Source organism: Gossypium hirsutum, chromosome A06 (assembly GCF_007990345.1).
Source record: "Gossypium hirsutum isolate 1008001.06 chromosome A06, Gossypium_hirsutum_v2.1, whole genome shotgun sequence".
Classification (NCBI taxonomy): Eukaryota; Viridiplantae; Streptophyta; class Magnoliopsida; order Malvales; family Malvaceae; genus Gossypium; species Gossypium hirsutum.
In genome coordinates this window covers 44,932,635-44,949,857 of record NC_053429.1, presented here as the reverse complement: position 1 = coordinate 44,949,857, position 17,223 = coordinate 44,932,635, and the positions used below count along the sequence as shown (strand labels likewise).

At 32.3% G+C, this 17,223-nt stretch overlaps 1 protein-coding gene across 1 annotated transcript; it reads right to left on the bottom strand.

Annotated features, from left to right (window-relative positions):
• Positions 1-13,581: 13,581 nt before the first annotated feature.
• Positions 13,582-15,179, bottom strand: LOC107963032 (uncharacterized). The gene is made up of 4 exons (XM_016899632.1): positions 14,992-15,179; positions 14,478-14,755; positions 14,058-14,365; positions 13,582-13,983 (listed from the first exon to the last, which is right to left on the bottom strand). The coding sequence occupies exons 1-4, from the start codon at positions 15,177-15,179 to the stop codon at positions 13,582-13,584; spliced, it is 1,176 nt and encodes a 391-aa protein (XP_016755121.1).
• Between the last annotated feature and the right edge of the window lie 2,044 nt (positions 15,180-17,223).

Sequence of the window (17,223 nt, the reverse complement as noted above, 5' to 3'; positions counted from 1 at the left end):
CAGGAATTTGCTTATTAAATCAATTAAAATATCAATGGAAACACGGGAAAATACACTCGAACTGTACAAATCTTAGATGAACATATTCATCAAACAAGTTCCATATTCATATATTACCATCTCATACTTTCATATATAATGTATCATCATTTTCATGTATTTCAAGCAGATACATCTAATAATTCATTTCATGTTCATATTTTCTCATGTCAGGATTTTGCCTATTGAATCATTGAAAACATCGATGGATACATAGGTAGTACACTCGAAGTGTATAAATCAAAAACCGCCAATTCATATTCAAAGGTACCCATAAGGTCACAAAATCAAGAAGCACACTCTCGAGCCATATAATAGGATGCTCATGTGAGCCGTATAGCAGAATGCTTATTCGGGCTATATCAGAAAACTCATAAAAGTCTATAACAAAACGTTCGCAAAGAACTTTTAATCAGGAAGCTCAAGAAGAGCCTATCAGGATTGCTCACAAAGAGCTATGTAACAGGAGCTTCGGATAACATAACAGGAAGTTCAAGCGAACCATGTCAGAAAGCTCATAAAAGCCTATATCAGGATGCTCACGAAGAGCTGTGTTTGTGTCCGCAATAAATGATGTATCACAACCGATCGAATCATGTAACAGGATGCTCACAAAGAGCTGCGGTAGTGCACAACACATGTAGGATCACTACTGATCAGGATGCTCGCAATAACCATGTAACAGGAATGCTCGAGAAGGCTTTTATCAGAATGCTTATCTTAGCTATAATGTTCGCAACATATGCAGGTCTATAATCAATACGGGAAAATACTATATCCATCGCATTTCATTATTCAAACGGGACTTATCAATTATCGAACAATATCGGCCATGTGACTAATTTCATATATTAAACATTTATACAATTCACACGAATACAACATTCAATTCAAACATATTAATATACATAATTAAGTTACACGAACTTACCTCAATAAATATTCGTGTACGTAAAATCTACTAATTCGACACTTTTTCTTTTCCTCGCTCTAACTCTGAATTTGGTTTATCCAGATCTATACGACTAAATTTAACACCAATTTAATACAATTCATACTCAATTCAGTCCAATTCACATCTTAGGTAAAATTATCATTTTGCCCCTAAACTTTTAATTAATGACAATTTCGTCCCTAGGCTCAGAAAATAAAATTCATGCAATTTAATCCTTATTCCAAGCCTAGTTGAATTTCTCATATAATATTTATAGCCCATGTATTTCATAAAAATTTAGAATTTTCCATGAATTTTACAACGTTACAATTTAATCCTAAAATCATAATTTCATCAAAATTCAGTTTACAAAAGTTGTTTATCTATTAACAACATTTCATTTTCTACCATAAATTTCAAAATTTCAGCATACTGATCCATGGAAAAACCCTAGTACTTTAATAACTTTACAAATTAGTCATTGAGATAACTAAATTAAGCTATTACGATCTTGGAAATATAAAAATCATTAAAAACGGGACAAGAAAACATACCTAATTGAGCCAAGAAAGCTTGGTTTCTCTTTCCTAGGGTTTCCATGTATTTTTTTGGGGAAGAAGATGATAAATTGATGATATTTTTATTTTCTTATCATTTATTATCTTTATTTTTTTCACTTTCCAATTTCATCATTTTCTTTATTTTATTTTCAATGGATGAATCATCATCCTTAACAACTAAGCATTTTTAATGGTCTATTTACCATTTAAGGACCTCAAATTTTGAATTCCATAGCTATTTAATCTATTTAGCTATTAGAACTCAACTTTTGTGCTTTGTGCAATTTAGTCCATTATCAAATTAAACATGTAATCTGTAAAATTTCTTTATGAAATTTTTATACGACATTACTATTGTTCTGTCGACCATAAAATAATTTTAAAATAAATTTTCTTTTCGAAATCGGATTTGTGGTCCCGAAACTACTGTTCTAATTTTTATCAAAAACGAGTTGTTTCACACCCCATTCCTTAAATCCTGACTTTCCTTATAACACCCCTAACCCGTATCCATCACCAGATTAGGGTTAAAGAAATTACCGGACAAATCTAAACATCTCGCATTCATTTCCCAAACATCAATACATCAAAGTCATACATCATTAAGGAGTCCCTTACGAAGGTCAACAAGACCTTAATCATGCTTTAGAAAGGGGTCAGGACTAAACTGAGCTCATACAAAATTTTTCAAAACTTAAACATTTTTCTAAGTTTAAAGGTCATACGCTCGTGTGAACAGGCCGTGTGCCTCACACGGCATTAGACACGCCCGTGTGTCAAGGCCGTGGCAAAACAGGGCATACATACTGACTTCACCACACGGCCACAAGACACGCCCGTGTGCCTTGGCCATGGTCGAAACTGACTAGGGTCACACAGCTCACCACAAGCCCGTGTGTCTAGCCCGTGTACCATTCAAAATGGCCACATACGCCCATGTATCAAGGCTGTGTGCCTTACACGGCCACTAGACACGCTCGTGTGTCTAGACTGTGCTCGAGAATGACTTGAATAGCTAAATTACAATAGATATACGGTTGAGACACACACCCATGTGCTCAACCGTGTGGGGTGAAATTAGGCTTGATTTAAGCCACATTTTCCACCTATATTAAGCATTCCAAAACCACAACATTTTAGCATTATTTGCATCAATTCATAGGCAACCAAATCAACCAATTTATATATATATATTTCATGCCATTCAGTTACCATCCAATTCACTACTCAATTTCACAACCAACATATTAAATTAACGTACCAAAATGATCACAACTTGCATAAGTTCCAAATATATAAACTCATTATTTTATCACATAAATCATACCATAAAACTTACTAATTCAACATTCCATATTCAAACCATCACATAAACTTATATTTATCATATAACTTACTATCAAACACATCATTTAGGATAACTTAAAAGGCCATATATACCAACATTTACAAGCCAAATCTCATGGCTAGATATTCACATCACAAAACATACCAAAATACTTCTAGCCTATACATGCCGTATACCATATATAAAACTCTTAAAATGATACCAAAATAGATGTCTGATAGTGTGATTGATGTCACTGATGATCCCTAAATCTAAGCTAGCTTTATAACACTGTAAAATAGATAACATTTTACACAGTAAGCTTTAAAGCTTAGTAAGTCCGTACCATAAATAATCTATAATTTATAATAACGAAACATCAACTAATAAACACTTAGTAATTCACAATTCATCCATCAATTCTATTCTATCTCATTTAATATGTTCATACGAATTCATCAAGCTTCATGCACATAGTATCATCTACCACATAGGTATCGAACATACCTGAACTTTCCCGTATTTATTCATTCCATTTTTAACTCTCGTTCAAATACATTAATTCATTCGGAAGTCTTTCCATGCTTTAAGATTTCGTACACTTAGTGCATTAGTGATTTGTCAAATTCGTAACAATCTTGCACACTTAGTACCATTTCAATAAACCGAAGCTATCTCGGTATCGCACACTTAGTGCCTCTTATAACCGAAGCTATTCCAACTCGCACACTTAGTGCCATTTGTAGCCGAAGTTATTTCGAACTGCACACTTAGTGCCGAACATAGTCGATTATCATCATGCTCAAACCGTAATCAAATATCTATACAATTTATGCATTATCAAAGCATTAACTATAACATCATTTATCAAGTACGAACTTACCTCATACTCGAAATTGATGATTCGGACCGTTTACTCAATAACCTTCGACTTCCCTCGGTCTAAATCTAAATTCCTCTTTTCTTAATCTATATGTATTCAAAATTAACCCTTTTATTCAACAAATCATTCAACTTAATCCATAAACACATATTTATGACATTTTACAATTTAGCCCTCACATTTTCACATTTTAACATTTTAGCCCCTATTTCACAAAAAGACAAAATACACATGATTTCAATGAACCCATGCATAGCCGAATATCAAAAGGACCTTTAGGAGCCCAAAAATTTCATTTATTTCACAATTCAACCCTTAAATATACACTTTTCATGATTTAGTCCAAAATACTCAAATTCATCAAAAATCCCATTACAAAACATAGTAATCTAACACATATCTTCCATTTACTATCATCAAACTTCATAAAACTCACATTATCAACAATGGTTCAACTCAAAATCATCAACAATTTCCAAAATTCATACATGGGCATGATAGTATACAGAGCAACGATCACAAAAACGTAGAAATTATCAAAAACTGAGTTAAAACGGACCTTTAATGAAGCTAGATGTTGGCTGAATGCTTCAAACACATAAAAACTAACTTTTTTTTCTTCAATTTCGGCAAACAAGATGATAAATGCACAATTTTCATGTTTTGTTATAATTAATTAACATTTATAATCATTTTGCCATTTTAGCCTTGCTATTTTTATTAGAATTCCACTATCTAATGTCCAACTATGTCATTTAATTATATGGTCTATTTGCATCATAAGGACCTCACATCTAAGAAGACATATCAATTAAGCCATTATTCAAATAGTAGGCCACTTTTACACTTTATACGATTAGGTCATTTTCACAAATTGAGCATACAAACGATTAAATTTTCATACAAAACTTTCACACATGTTAATTCACATATTATTAGCATAGAAAATAATAGTAAAATATTTTTTAACTCGAATTTGTGGTCTCGAAACCATTGTTTCGACTAGGGTCTAAACCTGGCTGTTACATTCCTTCCTATTCAAGACCGAAAATCTTGGACCCAGTCTTGCTTTTCCTTGATTTTCTCCCTTCTGATTTTGTAAATCCGTTTGTCCCCTCTGAGATTTTCGCTCCACCACTATCCACAAACCAAACACTGATCCCTCGCCCCCAAACGTCGAATTAACCAACTCTATGTTACCACTGACTTCCCTGGACATGCTAATCTTCTCTGCCACTAGTGAAGTATATTGTTCCTTTAAGTGGCCATATTTTCCACAAGAAAAATAGATGGCCGGTAAAGCTTGATACTCTACCCTTTGCAATTATCCATTCACCATAACTTTGGAAACTAAAGGTTTATCAAGGTCCATTCAACCATTCTAGCAAAACGGCCTCTGGTTTTTCTGTCAGTAGTAAGGTTACGCTTGACCACCTTGCCCACCAAGCCTCCAACTTACTTTTAGAATTCTCCATTTATACATGAATCCGGGGAGCCCCGGTAATCTAATCCACACCAAAACCATACTCAGGTAAGGTTTATTGGGATTGAAGAACTTTGTCCATGGCTAAACAATGAGATATTGGCCATATATAATTCAAGGCCCTTGCAAAAGGGCTTTATTATATAATCCTTGATGCACTGTAGTTTAGCCAAAAAAAAAATCCATTCTCGATGCCTATTAGGTGGAATAGCTTAGTTGGACGCCATAGACTACTAATTCGATTAAACAAGGTTGTGTAACCAATATTTTGACCCAACAATTTCAGCACTACTGTAGTCTCTATATCCTTGAACAAGATCTGTTGAATACGTTCCAAAAATTCTATAGCCGGAGTGCCAATAACCATAGTCTTTTTAACATCACCTTCCAGAAAATAAAAAATTTCAGCATTATCATTACCAACAGAACGAAACCTTTTTTTCTTGATTATAATCCCTTTCTCTAAAAAGCATTCGTTTCCAAGAGACATTAGCAGCTAAATCCGAAACCTTTGACAAAAAATCCAAATCCTCTAGCATTTTAACATCTGCATAACCACAGTCTTCTTTAAACCTTACTTTTTTCATTTCCCGATCATCGATCGACTAACATTTAGAAACACTAGCAATTTCCAGAGAAGACATTCGCATTCCTTACTTACATTTTTAATAATCACTATAGTAATATTTTTTATTTCATTATTTTAATTTCATTCCACAAAATATACTCTTATTATTATTATTTTTATAAAAAGTTACTATTTATTCAATGTCACTTCACTATATTAATAGTGGAAAAAATTAATATTTTAAAATCAAATTGAATTGAAATGAATTTAGGTAAGATTATTTGAGTTAAATTTTTAAATAGGAAAAAAATGGAAAAATGTATTTATTAATTAAAGCACCGGAAAAATATTTTATTATGAGAAATAAGAAAAAAACAAATGAATAGTTAAATAAAAGAAAAGAAAAGTTTAAAAGGAAGATAAATGCATAAAATATGGGGTAGTTAAAAAACGTGGCGCAGTAAAGAGAAGCAGGCAAATTAGTTGAGAATAGGACCAAGTCAACCAAGTAGGTGATTGAGTTGAGGCAGGAGGTTTTGCCTTTTTCCTTTTTTGGCCGTCAAAGTTTGAAGGAATACAAATTTGTATCTCAAACACCAATACCATTTTAAGAGATTTCACCTCAAATTTATTTAAAACTAGAAATATATGAAAATAACATTCAAAATATTTGACTTCTTCATTCAAAATCACTAAACAAACATGAGATTTTAAGATATCATTTCATTTTGCAATTATTATATTTTTAAAATAATTAAAATATTCTTTTATAGTAAATATCTAATTAATTGGGATTTCAAACATTCTATTTATTGGATTTGAATCATCATTTTAAATAGTTTGAATATTAACAATACATAATACTTGGTGTCCAAAATATGCCCTCTTTTTTTTAAATTTTATTGATAATTGTCAATTTTATTAAGTAATAATCATTCCCAAAAATTCAAGCGAAAATGTATTTAACTAATTATTATAATGCAACTCACATATTTATTTTTCTTTGATTCTCATAATAATATTTGTTATGAATATCTTATTAAGTAGATGTCAATCAAGATCAGGATAAATTAGATAAGTTTTGATGTATTTTAAATTCTAATAGTCATTAGAAGTAGATTTTTACTTCATTTATACTTTTCATGCGTATAAATAGAGACTTTAGACAAACTTGTAAAATCCCGATTGATCAATAAAGTACGATCTTTCTTTTGCTCTCTTATTTTATTTTTTCTTTACTTTCTATTTTTTTTTATTTTATAACAAGTTATCAGCATGTTTCTCTTTTAATTGTTTTTCCCCATAAGTCACAAAAATATCTCAAAATTTACTGTTGTCAATTGCCTCCTAGAGCTACTACTATTTCAATTGAGGCCAACGAACTATGTATAATCATTAGAGCCTTTAATTAGGTACATACAAATCTCTAAATTTTTATGCCCTTTTATGCAAAGAAATTCATTTAATCCTTACATGATATGTTTTTCTCCTTTATTGGTTGATTTTTGGTAAAATTATTTTATGAAAAAAATATTATTACTTTAAGGTTTCTTTTAAACTAAGATTCTTTTATTAAATTATAGGATGTATGATTTTTGGATGATTAAAATTTTTGATGATTAAATTATTGTTATCAAATATGCTTGAAATTATTGTATTATATCTTTTAAATTGAATTTATAAATATTTGATTAGAGCTTCATAAGATTTTATAACATATATGTGGTATTGAAATTTAGTACAATGTGTATTGGATAACTTTCAAGCATTATACATGAAAATTTTGATTTTGTTTATTAAATGATTTTTTTACTATTAAATTATAAATGTTATTACGTAAATAAAGTTGTTTTACTACTTGTAATAGTGCTCGTGATAATAGCTAGGGTCATAAAAATGATGTTAAAGAATTTCAAGTATATTTTACTATGATATATTTATTATATCATGTTTATTATAATTGGAGACTAATCATGACAACATGAGTAGATAAATTTTGATTTGAAATCCACGCATGTTTGCGATGGTGACTATGAAATAAAGAATATATTGGAACATTTATAAGTTTTTCCTAGTAAGCCTATTGCATTCCCCGAAGTGAACGCAAACATAAAAGAAAATAAAAACCAATATTATTTTAATATTTGGTAGTAAAAAATTAATCGAAAGCTCCAGAAAAGCTAATATATTAATATCTTGTGATGATTAATCCATTGGTTTTAAAAGATATTCATAATAGATCTGATATTGAGATTGTGAATGATGAAAATATTATATTTCACATGAACCAAAAGCGGATTGAGTTATTGATTTATAATTATTACTCTTGTTATAAATTGAATTGACCGTGACTATAATTGTGATCTTCTTTTATCATCATCCCCATTAAGAGGTTGAAAGTAAAATATTTGTCTGTGAAAGATCTACTTATGAGCAATAGAAAATGATAATTCTATCTAAAGCTTGTTATGGTTGGATGCACCTGAAGTTGCAAGAGTTTTTTTTAATGTGAGTATAACTTTACAGTATTTAGAATAAGTTCTCAATTAAAATTACATAGAAAAATATTACTGATGAGAACTTGCGATAGAGAAAACTTAAGTATGAAAAGTCATTGGTTTTGTACCCGTTGTACACCTGGAAAATAGGATCCACTCTCAAAGTTTGCTAATAATAAATTTTCTTAGATATTTGAAGATTTTGGCATAATCCCTAAAGTAAATATTGCATATAATTATTTGGAAATTATATTTATTGACTTAGTTTCATTATAGACTTCACATTGTTTCAGACAATTCCAGAAGTAAATGTCATAATAGTACTTATATATGGATATAAAATAAAAGGAATAATAGTAAAAGTATCAATTTGTTACAATTTAGTACAATTGAAATGCATATTAAAGTAAACCAGAAGTTTATTGATACAAATACATTAGTACTTGGCATGACCAATTAGACAATCCTGGATCATATATGATGTGAAAATTAATTGAGAATTCATATGGACATTCATTAAAAAACCATAAGATTCTTTAATTTAAAGAATTCTCATTTTTTGTTTATTCTCAATGAAAATTGCTTATTAGAAACTCACTAACTAAATTTGAGATTTAATGTCTTACATTTCTGAAATGAATATGGGTTCATTCATCCACTATATGGATGATTTTGATATTATATGATTCCTCATAGATGCATCTACAAAATAATCATATATGTGTTACCAATTTGCAACCTGTCATTTGTAAGATTGCTTGTTTAAATAATTAATTTCAGATTATGCAATTAAGACAACTCATCTTACTAATGTTGATGAGTTTATATCTCAGTCTTTTATTGATTGAGTTTGAAAACTTTCATAAAAGCTTGTTATTTATGGGCATAATGGTTTAGATAAATTATTGGTTGAACTCATTTGATTAAATCTAAAACATTACTTATGAGAACTAAACTTCCTATTCCAACATGAGATTATATTGATTTACATGTTGTACTCATGAAGCCAATCAGTTATAAATACTCCATATTACAATTGGTTTTTAGTTAAGAGCTAAATATTTCTCATATTTGAATTTTTGTATGTGCGTATATGTTCCAGTTGCTCTACCACAATGCACAAAGATGAGTGAATCCTCAAAGAAAGTTGGGAATATATATTAATTACAAGTCTCATTGTATTATTAGATGTTTTGAATGTATTGGAGATTCAATTATGATATGATTTGTTATTACTATTTTGATTCGATAGTTTTCCTGACATTAGGGGGTGAGAAATAATAACATGTAATGAGTGAGGGTGGAAAGTAATTTGAACCAGAAGTTCAATAAGGATAACTCATTACAAGTTCCTAATATGAAAATTCTTATAAAAGAAAACAATAAAATCTAGATGGTCATACAGTGAAGGCGGGTGCTCTAGAAGAGACACAATAATAACTAATAAGTACAAATCCAGAAGAGATTCAGCTACCTGAAACTTAAACATTAAAATAGTGAAAATAAGATATCTTGATAAGTTATGTCAATTCGAGAAAATGTCGAACCGATAATAAAAGTGGTCGAAAATGGTTTTGCATTCAATATTATTGTTGAAATAATGAAATAAAAGGAGGATCTTGAATAAATCTATTGAGAAATATAGACATGGAATAAATTTATCAAAATATAAAGACGCAACTCAAGTACAATTAAATTTGTGGAGTTTTTGGACTAGTAGTCCAAATACCTAAAGGTATAAAGCCAATGAGGGTACAAATGAAGTAGTTTTGCAAAAGTGGAATAAAAATATGAAGTTTTTCCCTAAGCCCTGACATTGATTATGAAAAGATATAATATTCTTTTTTGGTGGATGCAATAAGCTTTAGATATATTATTTAACCGACAATTTATAAAAGATTTAACTTGAGTCTAACGGTTGTTGTTATAACCTTTTATGAATCATTATATAATAAAGTTTGTATTAAAATCCTTTAAGGATTTAGAATGCCAGAAACATATTGAAATTATCGGGAAATTGTTCATTTATATGAATTGAAATAATTGAACACATGTGGTAAATTTGACTTAGTCAATAGTAGTTGAAAGATGATTATAAAATGATCCAAAATACCTATTTGTATTTTTATAGATGGATCATGATTAAAGTTTGTTATGATTATTGTTGAAACTCCTAAAGAAATCAAAATATATTTTCCCAAAATTTCTCCTTGCTCATGACTTTCAAAAGAATGGTGATATAAATGGTTAGCAAATACATTCAAATAGTCATTTGAAAAACTAGTATTCAATATTGAATACATAGAATATGAAAAAGTATGTGATGTTTTCATGAGGGGAAGTAAATATGCGTTGTACTCTTTTTCCCTTAATTGTGGTTCTGGCCCATTGGGTTTTCCTGAAAATATTATACGTATTATAGATATGTGTACTCTTTTTCCTTCACTAGGATTTTTTTCCATAAGATTTTTATCTTAGTAAGGTTTTAACGAGATATATTATCTACCAATAGACATACAAGGGGGAGTGTTATGAATATTTTATTGAGTGTCCATCAAGATAAGTTTTGATGTATTTTAAATTCTAATAGTATCTACTTCATTTATACTTATGCCTATAAATAGATACTTAAGAAAAATTTTGTAAATATCTCGATTGATCAATAAAATACAATCTTTATTTTGCTCTCTTATTTTCTTTGTTCTTTACTTTCTTTCTTTTTTATTTTATAATAAATTTTTTTTATTTTTTCTCGTTTTTTATTCTCTTCTATTATGATAATTAACCTTCAATATTTAATCAATTACTTTTATAATTATTAATTTATTAATTTAGTACTTAATTTAATTTATATTATATAGAGATGAAATTCTTACCGCAACTAATCATCTAAAGAAAATGTTATTCATAATTGTAAATATATAAGTATTAAAATTATTAAAAATAACATCTCATATTAACATTTTTAAATATATATAACTAGAAATATAACATGCGGGGTCGAGCTTATACTATATTGATATAAAAGCTTTCCAATACTAATGAAAGTATGTATTGTATAATACATTTATAGAAAACAATAACAATAACGCAAATAATTAAATTAAAGTGTATATTAAAAAAAATTCTTTGTACATCACAACGTTTTAGGGGAAGGGATTATTATTGATAGGGCTTGGATCTTGATGATTGAGGTATTAGTAAAAAGCTTCATTCACTTACTTCACTGGATTAGTGATAACTTATAAAAAAATGTAATGAAAGACACAAATTGTTAATTTTAAAAAAATAAAATTAAAGCAATTCAATAAAAAATGGGAATAATATTTAAAATAAATAATTAAATTGAAGTTTAACAATTCAATTATAGGAAAAGGGATAAATTCCAAAATTATACATGAACTATGGTTTAATGTGCAATTGTATATATGAACTTTGATTTTGTGTAATTTTATACATGAAATTTTGATGTGATCCAATTCTTGTAAATTATTAACACGATTATTGATATAATTTCATTTTATGTTTATACGTTGCATACATAAATAATTATATTTATCCAATATAAAAAATAAATTGATGTATTTATTTCTTTAAATGTGTATTATTAAATCAAAATTAAAGTTTCAAGTATATATTCGAACCACAATTAGAGCTTCACGTATATAATTGCACCAAATTATAGTTTAGGTATACAATTGCACATTAAATCAAAGTTCATGTATAATTTTGAGATTTATCCCTAAAAAAATAATCATAAGTTTTGATTGATGGTAATTATAACGCCCAATTCCTGACCATTAAAGAGGATCTAGGAATGGTGCATTATAGTCTTAAAGTCTCTTCCTTTTGGGAATGTAATTGGCAGAACCTCAGGTTTAAAAAAGCAGATAGATATTTGCTTCAACAATAATATTTAAAACATTTAAGCTTAAGGGCCCAAACACTTTTAAAACATAAAACTTCATTTTGGATTTAGGGAAAGAGCACAATTTGGAGAATACAAATTTAGTTAAAAAATATTGTTCTTCAAATTTCAAGCCTTGACGCCACCCGAATTTTTTATGCATACTACAAAATCACTATAAGCTTTACACGGTGTGTATCCTCTGGCGTAGTCCTTGAGAGTTCTTTAAACGGAGTAAGTTCAAAGAACTTAGTAAGTTCCAAAGTGAACGTTAGAATATCTATTTGTTACACAGACAAAAGGGCTCTTCCCAACACAGTGGAACATACAGTTCGCTCGTTGGCGAAGACACCCCACAAACTAGTTTCATATAGTTCACCTATTGGCGATGTAACATCCCAATTCCAATGGTGTTGGAAACAGTAGTTTCGGGACTACGATTCTGACGAGTAAGTATATATTTTAATATTTATTTAAGGTCTATAGGATTATTTTAAGGTCGTATTAAATTTTCGTTAAGAAATTTTGAAGTTTAAATGGTTAATTAGGTAAAAAGGATCAAATTGTGAAAGATGTAAAAGTGGGTTTCTAATTGTAAAATGGATTTAATGGCCTTAGAAATATAAACCAATGGACTTATTTGGTAAATATGCCATACATATTGTTCGTGGACAATAATGGACAAGGTTGTGGTGAATTTTAAGTTAAATTAGTAAGTGTGAATTAGTAATTAGTTAAATAAATACAAAACAAATAAACAAAAGACTATCATCTTCTTTCTTTTATTTTGTTTCAACTAAAATCTTCATGAAAGGAGAAGTTTGAAGTTCGGTTAGGGCTTAATTCATTGCATGGTAAGATTTTGTGACTTGTTTTTAATATTTTTTATGTTTTTGAGCTCGTTTTAGCTTAATCTATTTAGCCTGGGGGTAAATTTGCAAAACTGTTAAAGGTTGAGGGATTTGCCATGAATGAATTTGTAACACCCCAAAATTGACCTAGACGTTATGATCGAATTTGGAGGTGTCGCATAAAATGGGTTGAAAAATCGTTGTTGTTACATTAAAATCTTTCCAGTTCATAAGCTTTTATCACTCTTATCAATTTCAAAGCTCTCTTTCATTTAGTCATTTAGAGATAAAATGTGTATTTAGTGGAAGCTTATAAAATCATTAAGTTTAGGAAAAACCATTTGATATTTTTAGAAAACATGTTTTTCGGTAAAACCCACGGAGACACACTCGGACGAATGAAGCCACGGTCCAACAACTCTTGCAGTTGATCCTTAAGTTTCGCAAGCTCTTTCAGTACCATTCGATAGGAAGCGATAGACACCAAAGCTGTACCCGAAAGAAGCTCAATCCCAAATTCAACCTCTCGGTTCAGAGGCAACCCCGGTAATTGATGTAGGCCAAGTACGCTTCACACCCTTTTCGAACCAATTTTTCAGCCACAAGCGCGGAGATCACGTTAGACAAATTATCCCGACACTCTCCAATCACAACCACCTCATCATCCACCTTAGTTCTCAGAATGACCCTCTTAGTTGCACAATCCAGACTAACCTGGTGCTTGACCAACCAGTCCATTCCCAGAATTATATCGAACTCTCTAAATAGAAGCTCTATCAGATCCACTAGAAAAATAGTTCCTTGCACCCCTAAGGGTACGTCCCTATAGAGTTTACTAACCCGAACAGACTGACCCAACGGACTTAGTATAGTGACCTCACTCGTAGTGCTCTCCACAGAAATCCCCAAGGTCTCAGATACATTACTAGCTACCTATGAGTGAGTAGACACTATGTCTATCAAAGCCAAGTATGGTACATTAAATATAAAAACATACCAGTGATAACGTCAGGAGCATCTCTGTCCTCTCGGCATCGCGCAGCATAGACTAAAGCAGGTTGCCTCACCTTAGTCTGACCAGCACCTCTGCCTGGTGCTCTCTGCCCTCGGCCCATACCATTACCACCCCTGGCTTGACCACAGCCCCTAGGTGGCTGCTGCACTGCCCTCTGAGGCTGCACAAAACCCAAAGCCTGCGTCTGATCTGCTCGCTGTGGACAGTCTCTGATATGGTGCTTTAAAGATCCACATCTCAGATAGGCCTCAATCTTCCACCGACACTTGGCCGGATAGCGCCTACCATAATCACCAAAGGCTGCAACCCAACTGAAGCAGCAGGTGTCCCAACTCTAACTGGCCCCTCTGATCTGGCCTTTTTCTTAGGCCTCTGCATAGAACTCGAGGGCTTTGAATCCCTCTTGTTTTACCTCTCTCTCTATCTCTATTTTGGCGCTCAACATGTTTAACATCTTCGGCGATCTTCGCCTTCTCCACCAGAATAGAAAACTCATGCTCCCTCTGTAGAGCAATCAAAACCCTCATATTATCTCTTAGTCTGTCTTCAAACCGAACACACCTCCCATATTTCGATGCCACCATACCTCGAGCATAGCGGCTCAGCCTCAGAAATTTGGCCTCATACTCAGCTACAGATCTATCACCTTGCGTGAGGTTCAGAAACTCACGCCTGCGAGCATCAACGTAGCTGGCTCCCACATATTTGCTTTGAAATGTAGTCTTAAAGAACTCCCAAGTTAGACGGTCAGGCTGAGTGCCCTCCTTAACAGTCAATGACCACTGGTATGCCTCGTTACGAAGTAAAGAGAATGCACCATTCAATTTCTTCTTGGGAGTGCAGTCCAAATTCTCCATAATCCTCTTAGTGGCCTCCAACTAGTACTCAACCACATTAGGGGTGACTCTCGTGACACCCCTAAACACCTCGGCTCCATTAGACGGGAGTCACTCAGTTCCGACCCTTGGCCCCCAGATCTAGAATTAAGCCCAGCGATCCTCTCTAATATCCTCAGCATGGCTTGGAACAGTGTGTCGTCCCCAGTCAATTGACTCTGAAACCCAGTCTCAGTAACAGGTGACACAAGTGTCTCACTAGTGTCCAAATTCGACATGTTGCCCAAAGATGAGGACTCAGCTCGAGCCCCATACGGCCTCTACCTCGGCCTCGAATACCGCGTCCACAAATACGTCGTGCACTCATTGTGACTTAGAAGTTTTATCTACATTAAAAATTTTATGCATCAATTTTGATATTTATTAAAAAATGTTTTATGCATTAAGTATCAGAAGTTCAGAGTTGTTTTCGGAAGTTTTAGTCTTTATCAATTTCACTATAATTTCAGAGTGTACTAACTATAGTTTTCAAGTAGGCTATTAATAGTTTTTTCAGAATCAGAAAACAGAAATACTTACAGGATCAGTGCCGGAGACTCATTGTACGACACACTTAATCAAAGTGTTTAAAATCATTTGAAAACCAATTCTTTAAAACCAAATTTTGGAACCCAAAATCCATAGCTGAGTTTTGCAACCTAGCTTTGATACCACTAAATGTAACACCCCAAACTCGACATAGACGTTATGGCCGAATCCAGAGGTGTCACATGAAATGGGTTGAAAAACCATTGTCATTTCATTAAAATCTTTCCAGTTCATAAGCCTTTATCACTCTTATCAATTTCAAAGCTCTCTTTTATTTAGTCATTTAGATATAAAATGTGTATTTAACGAAAGCTTATAAAATCGTTAAGTTTAGGAAAAATCATTCGATATTTTTAGAAAACATGTCTTTAGGTAAGATCGACGAAGTAAAAGTGAAAACCCAAAACCAAAGCCAAGCAGGTAAAATAGTCCAGAGAGTCCTAGAAAATACAAACTCTCAAATCTTAACGCCAAACTTAAATAAAAACTAAAAACAAGTAAAATAGTTTTGGCGAGTGGTCACCGTCGAGTCCTCTGTTGTACCAACCTGCCTAACTTTGTGGATTACCTGTACAGAATAAATAAAGAAGGGTGAGTTTACGTAAAATCAGTGTGTAACCCCACAAAATTAAGCATGCACACAGAAAAAAGAATCAGTCAAAAACAGACTCAGCTTAAGCCCATTACAGATACAGATGCAAAGTCGGGCCTAAGCCCATTTCAGATACAGATACATATATGCAGATCAGAATCAGAAATCAGATATCCTACCCCCATCCTCTACACACCATCTCCGACCATCCCTACACACCATGTGGGGTTTAAAACACCCACTCAGCCCTACACACCACATTGTACCGATACTGCACATAACAGATATACTACAGCCATGTTGCCAGAAAATAGGCCAAAATGTCTTTCAGAACATTTCCTCCAATATACATCAACCCATCCCCAATATTAGATTACATAACATGCTTACAGAATTAACAGATATATCATGCTTGACATACATTAAATAAAAGATAACAGATATTCACCTAGCATAATAATATCAAACTCAGAACAAATTTTAGACTATCAGATCATATAAAATTTAGGGTTAGATAGCGATTACCGACCCTACGGTAGGCCCACAGTCGATTAGGATGACCCGTGCGACCCTACAAAAAATTTCAGTATAATGGGCCTACATGCCCGTGTGGGCCTACATTCCCAGATTGGCCTTACCTGTGTGGATCACATGGCCTCACCTAATAATTGACATGCCCGTGTGGCATGCTTGTGTGGGCCCACATGCCCATCTTGGCCTAGCCCGTATGGCCTACACGGCTACACTCAAGCCACTATATAGCCATGTGCTGTTCACAACCATGTCTTTGTCGATTACATGGCCGTGTCATCTCACATGGCCTACCACACACCCGTGTAGCGTTGACAGTGGCCTTATTTGGCTTTTGCCTAAACCTTGTTTCCTGCATTTCGAGTTCGCACCTAGTATCGATTCGATGCAACAAACACTCACGAGCCTTCCAAAGCTTAAAAACAGAGTACCTAACAAAGATTTAGCGGATTTACTAACGAATTTGATAATGAGAATCGATAGGAAGCTAACTTACCGCCACGGACAACCACTGATAACACGTCCTAAATAGTCAGAGCACTAATGATAGGTTCCCTGTCGATTCTTGCACAATCGATCTTATCAGATTACATTTTCCCATAGGTTACTCC

Bases quoted from the DNA above. Each gene is read 5' to 3' on its own strand.
- LOC107963032 (XM_016899632.1), bottom strand. From the start codon at position 15,179: ATGTCGAATTTGGACACTAGTGAGACACTTGTGTCACCTGTTACTGAG. The intron at 14,756-14,991 runs GTGTTTAGGGGT...TGTGGGAGCCAG, and splicing joins TCCCGTCTAATGGAGCCGAG to CTACGTTGATGCTCGCAGGC. The intron at 14,366-14,477 runs GTAAAACAAGAG...GTTGGGTTGCAG, and splicing joins AAATAGAGATAGAGAGAGAG to CCTTTGGTGATTATGGTAGG.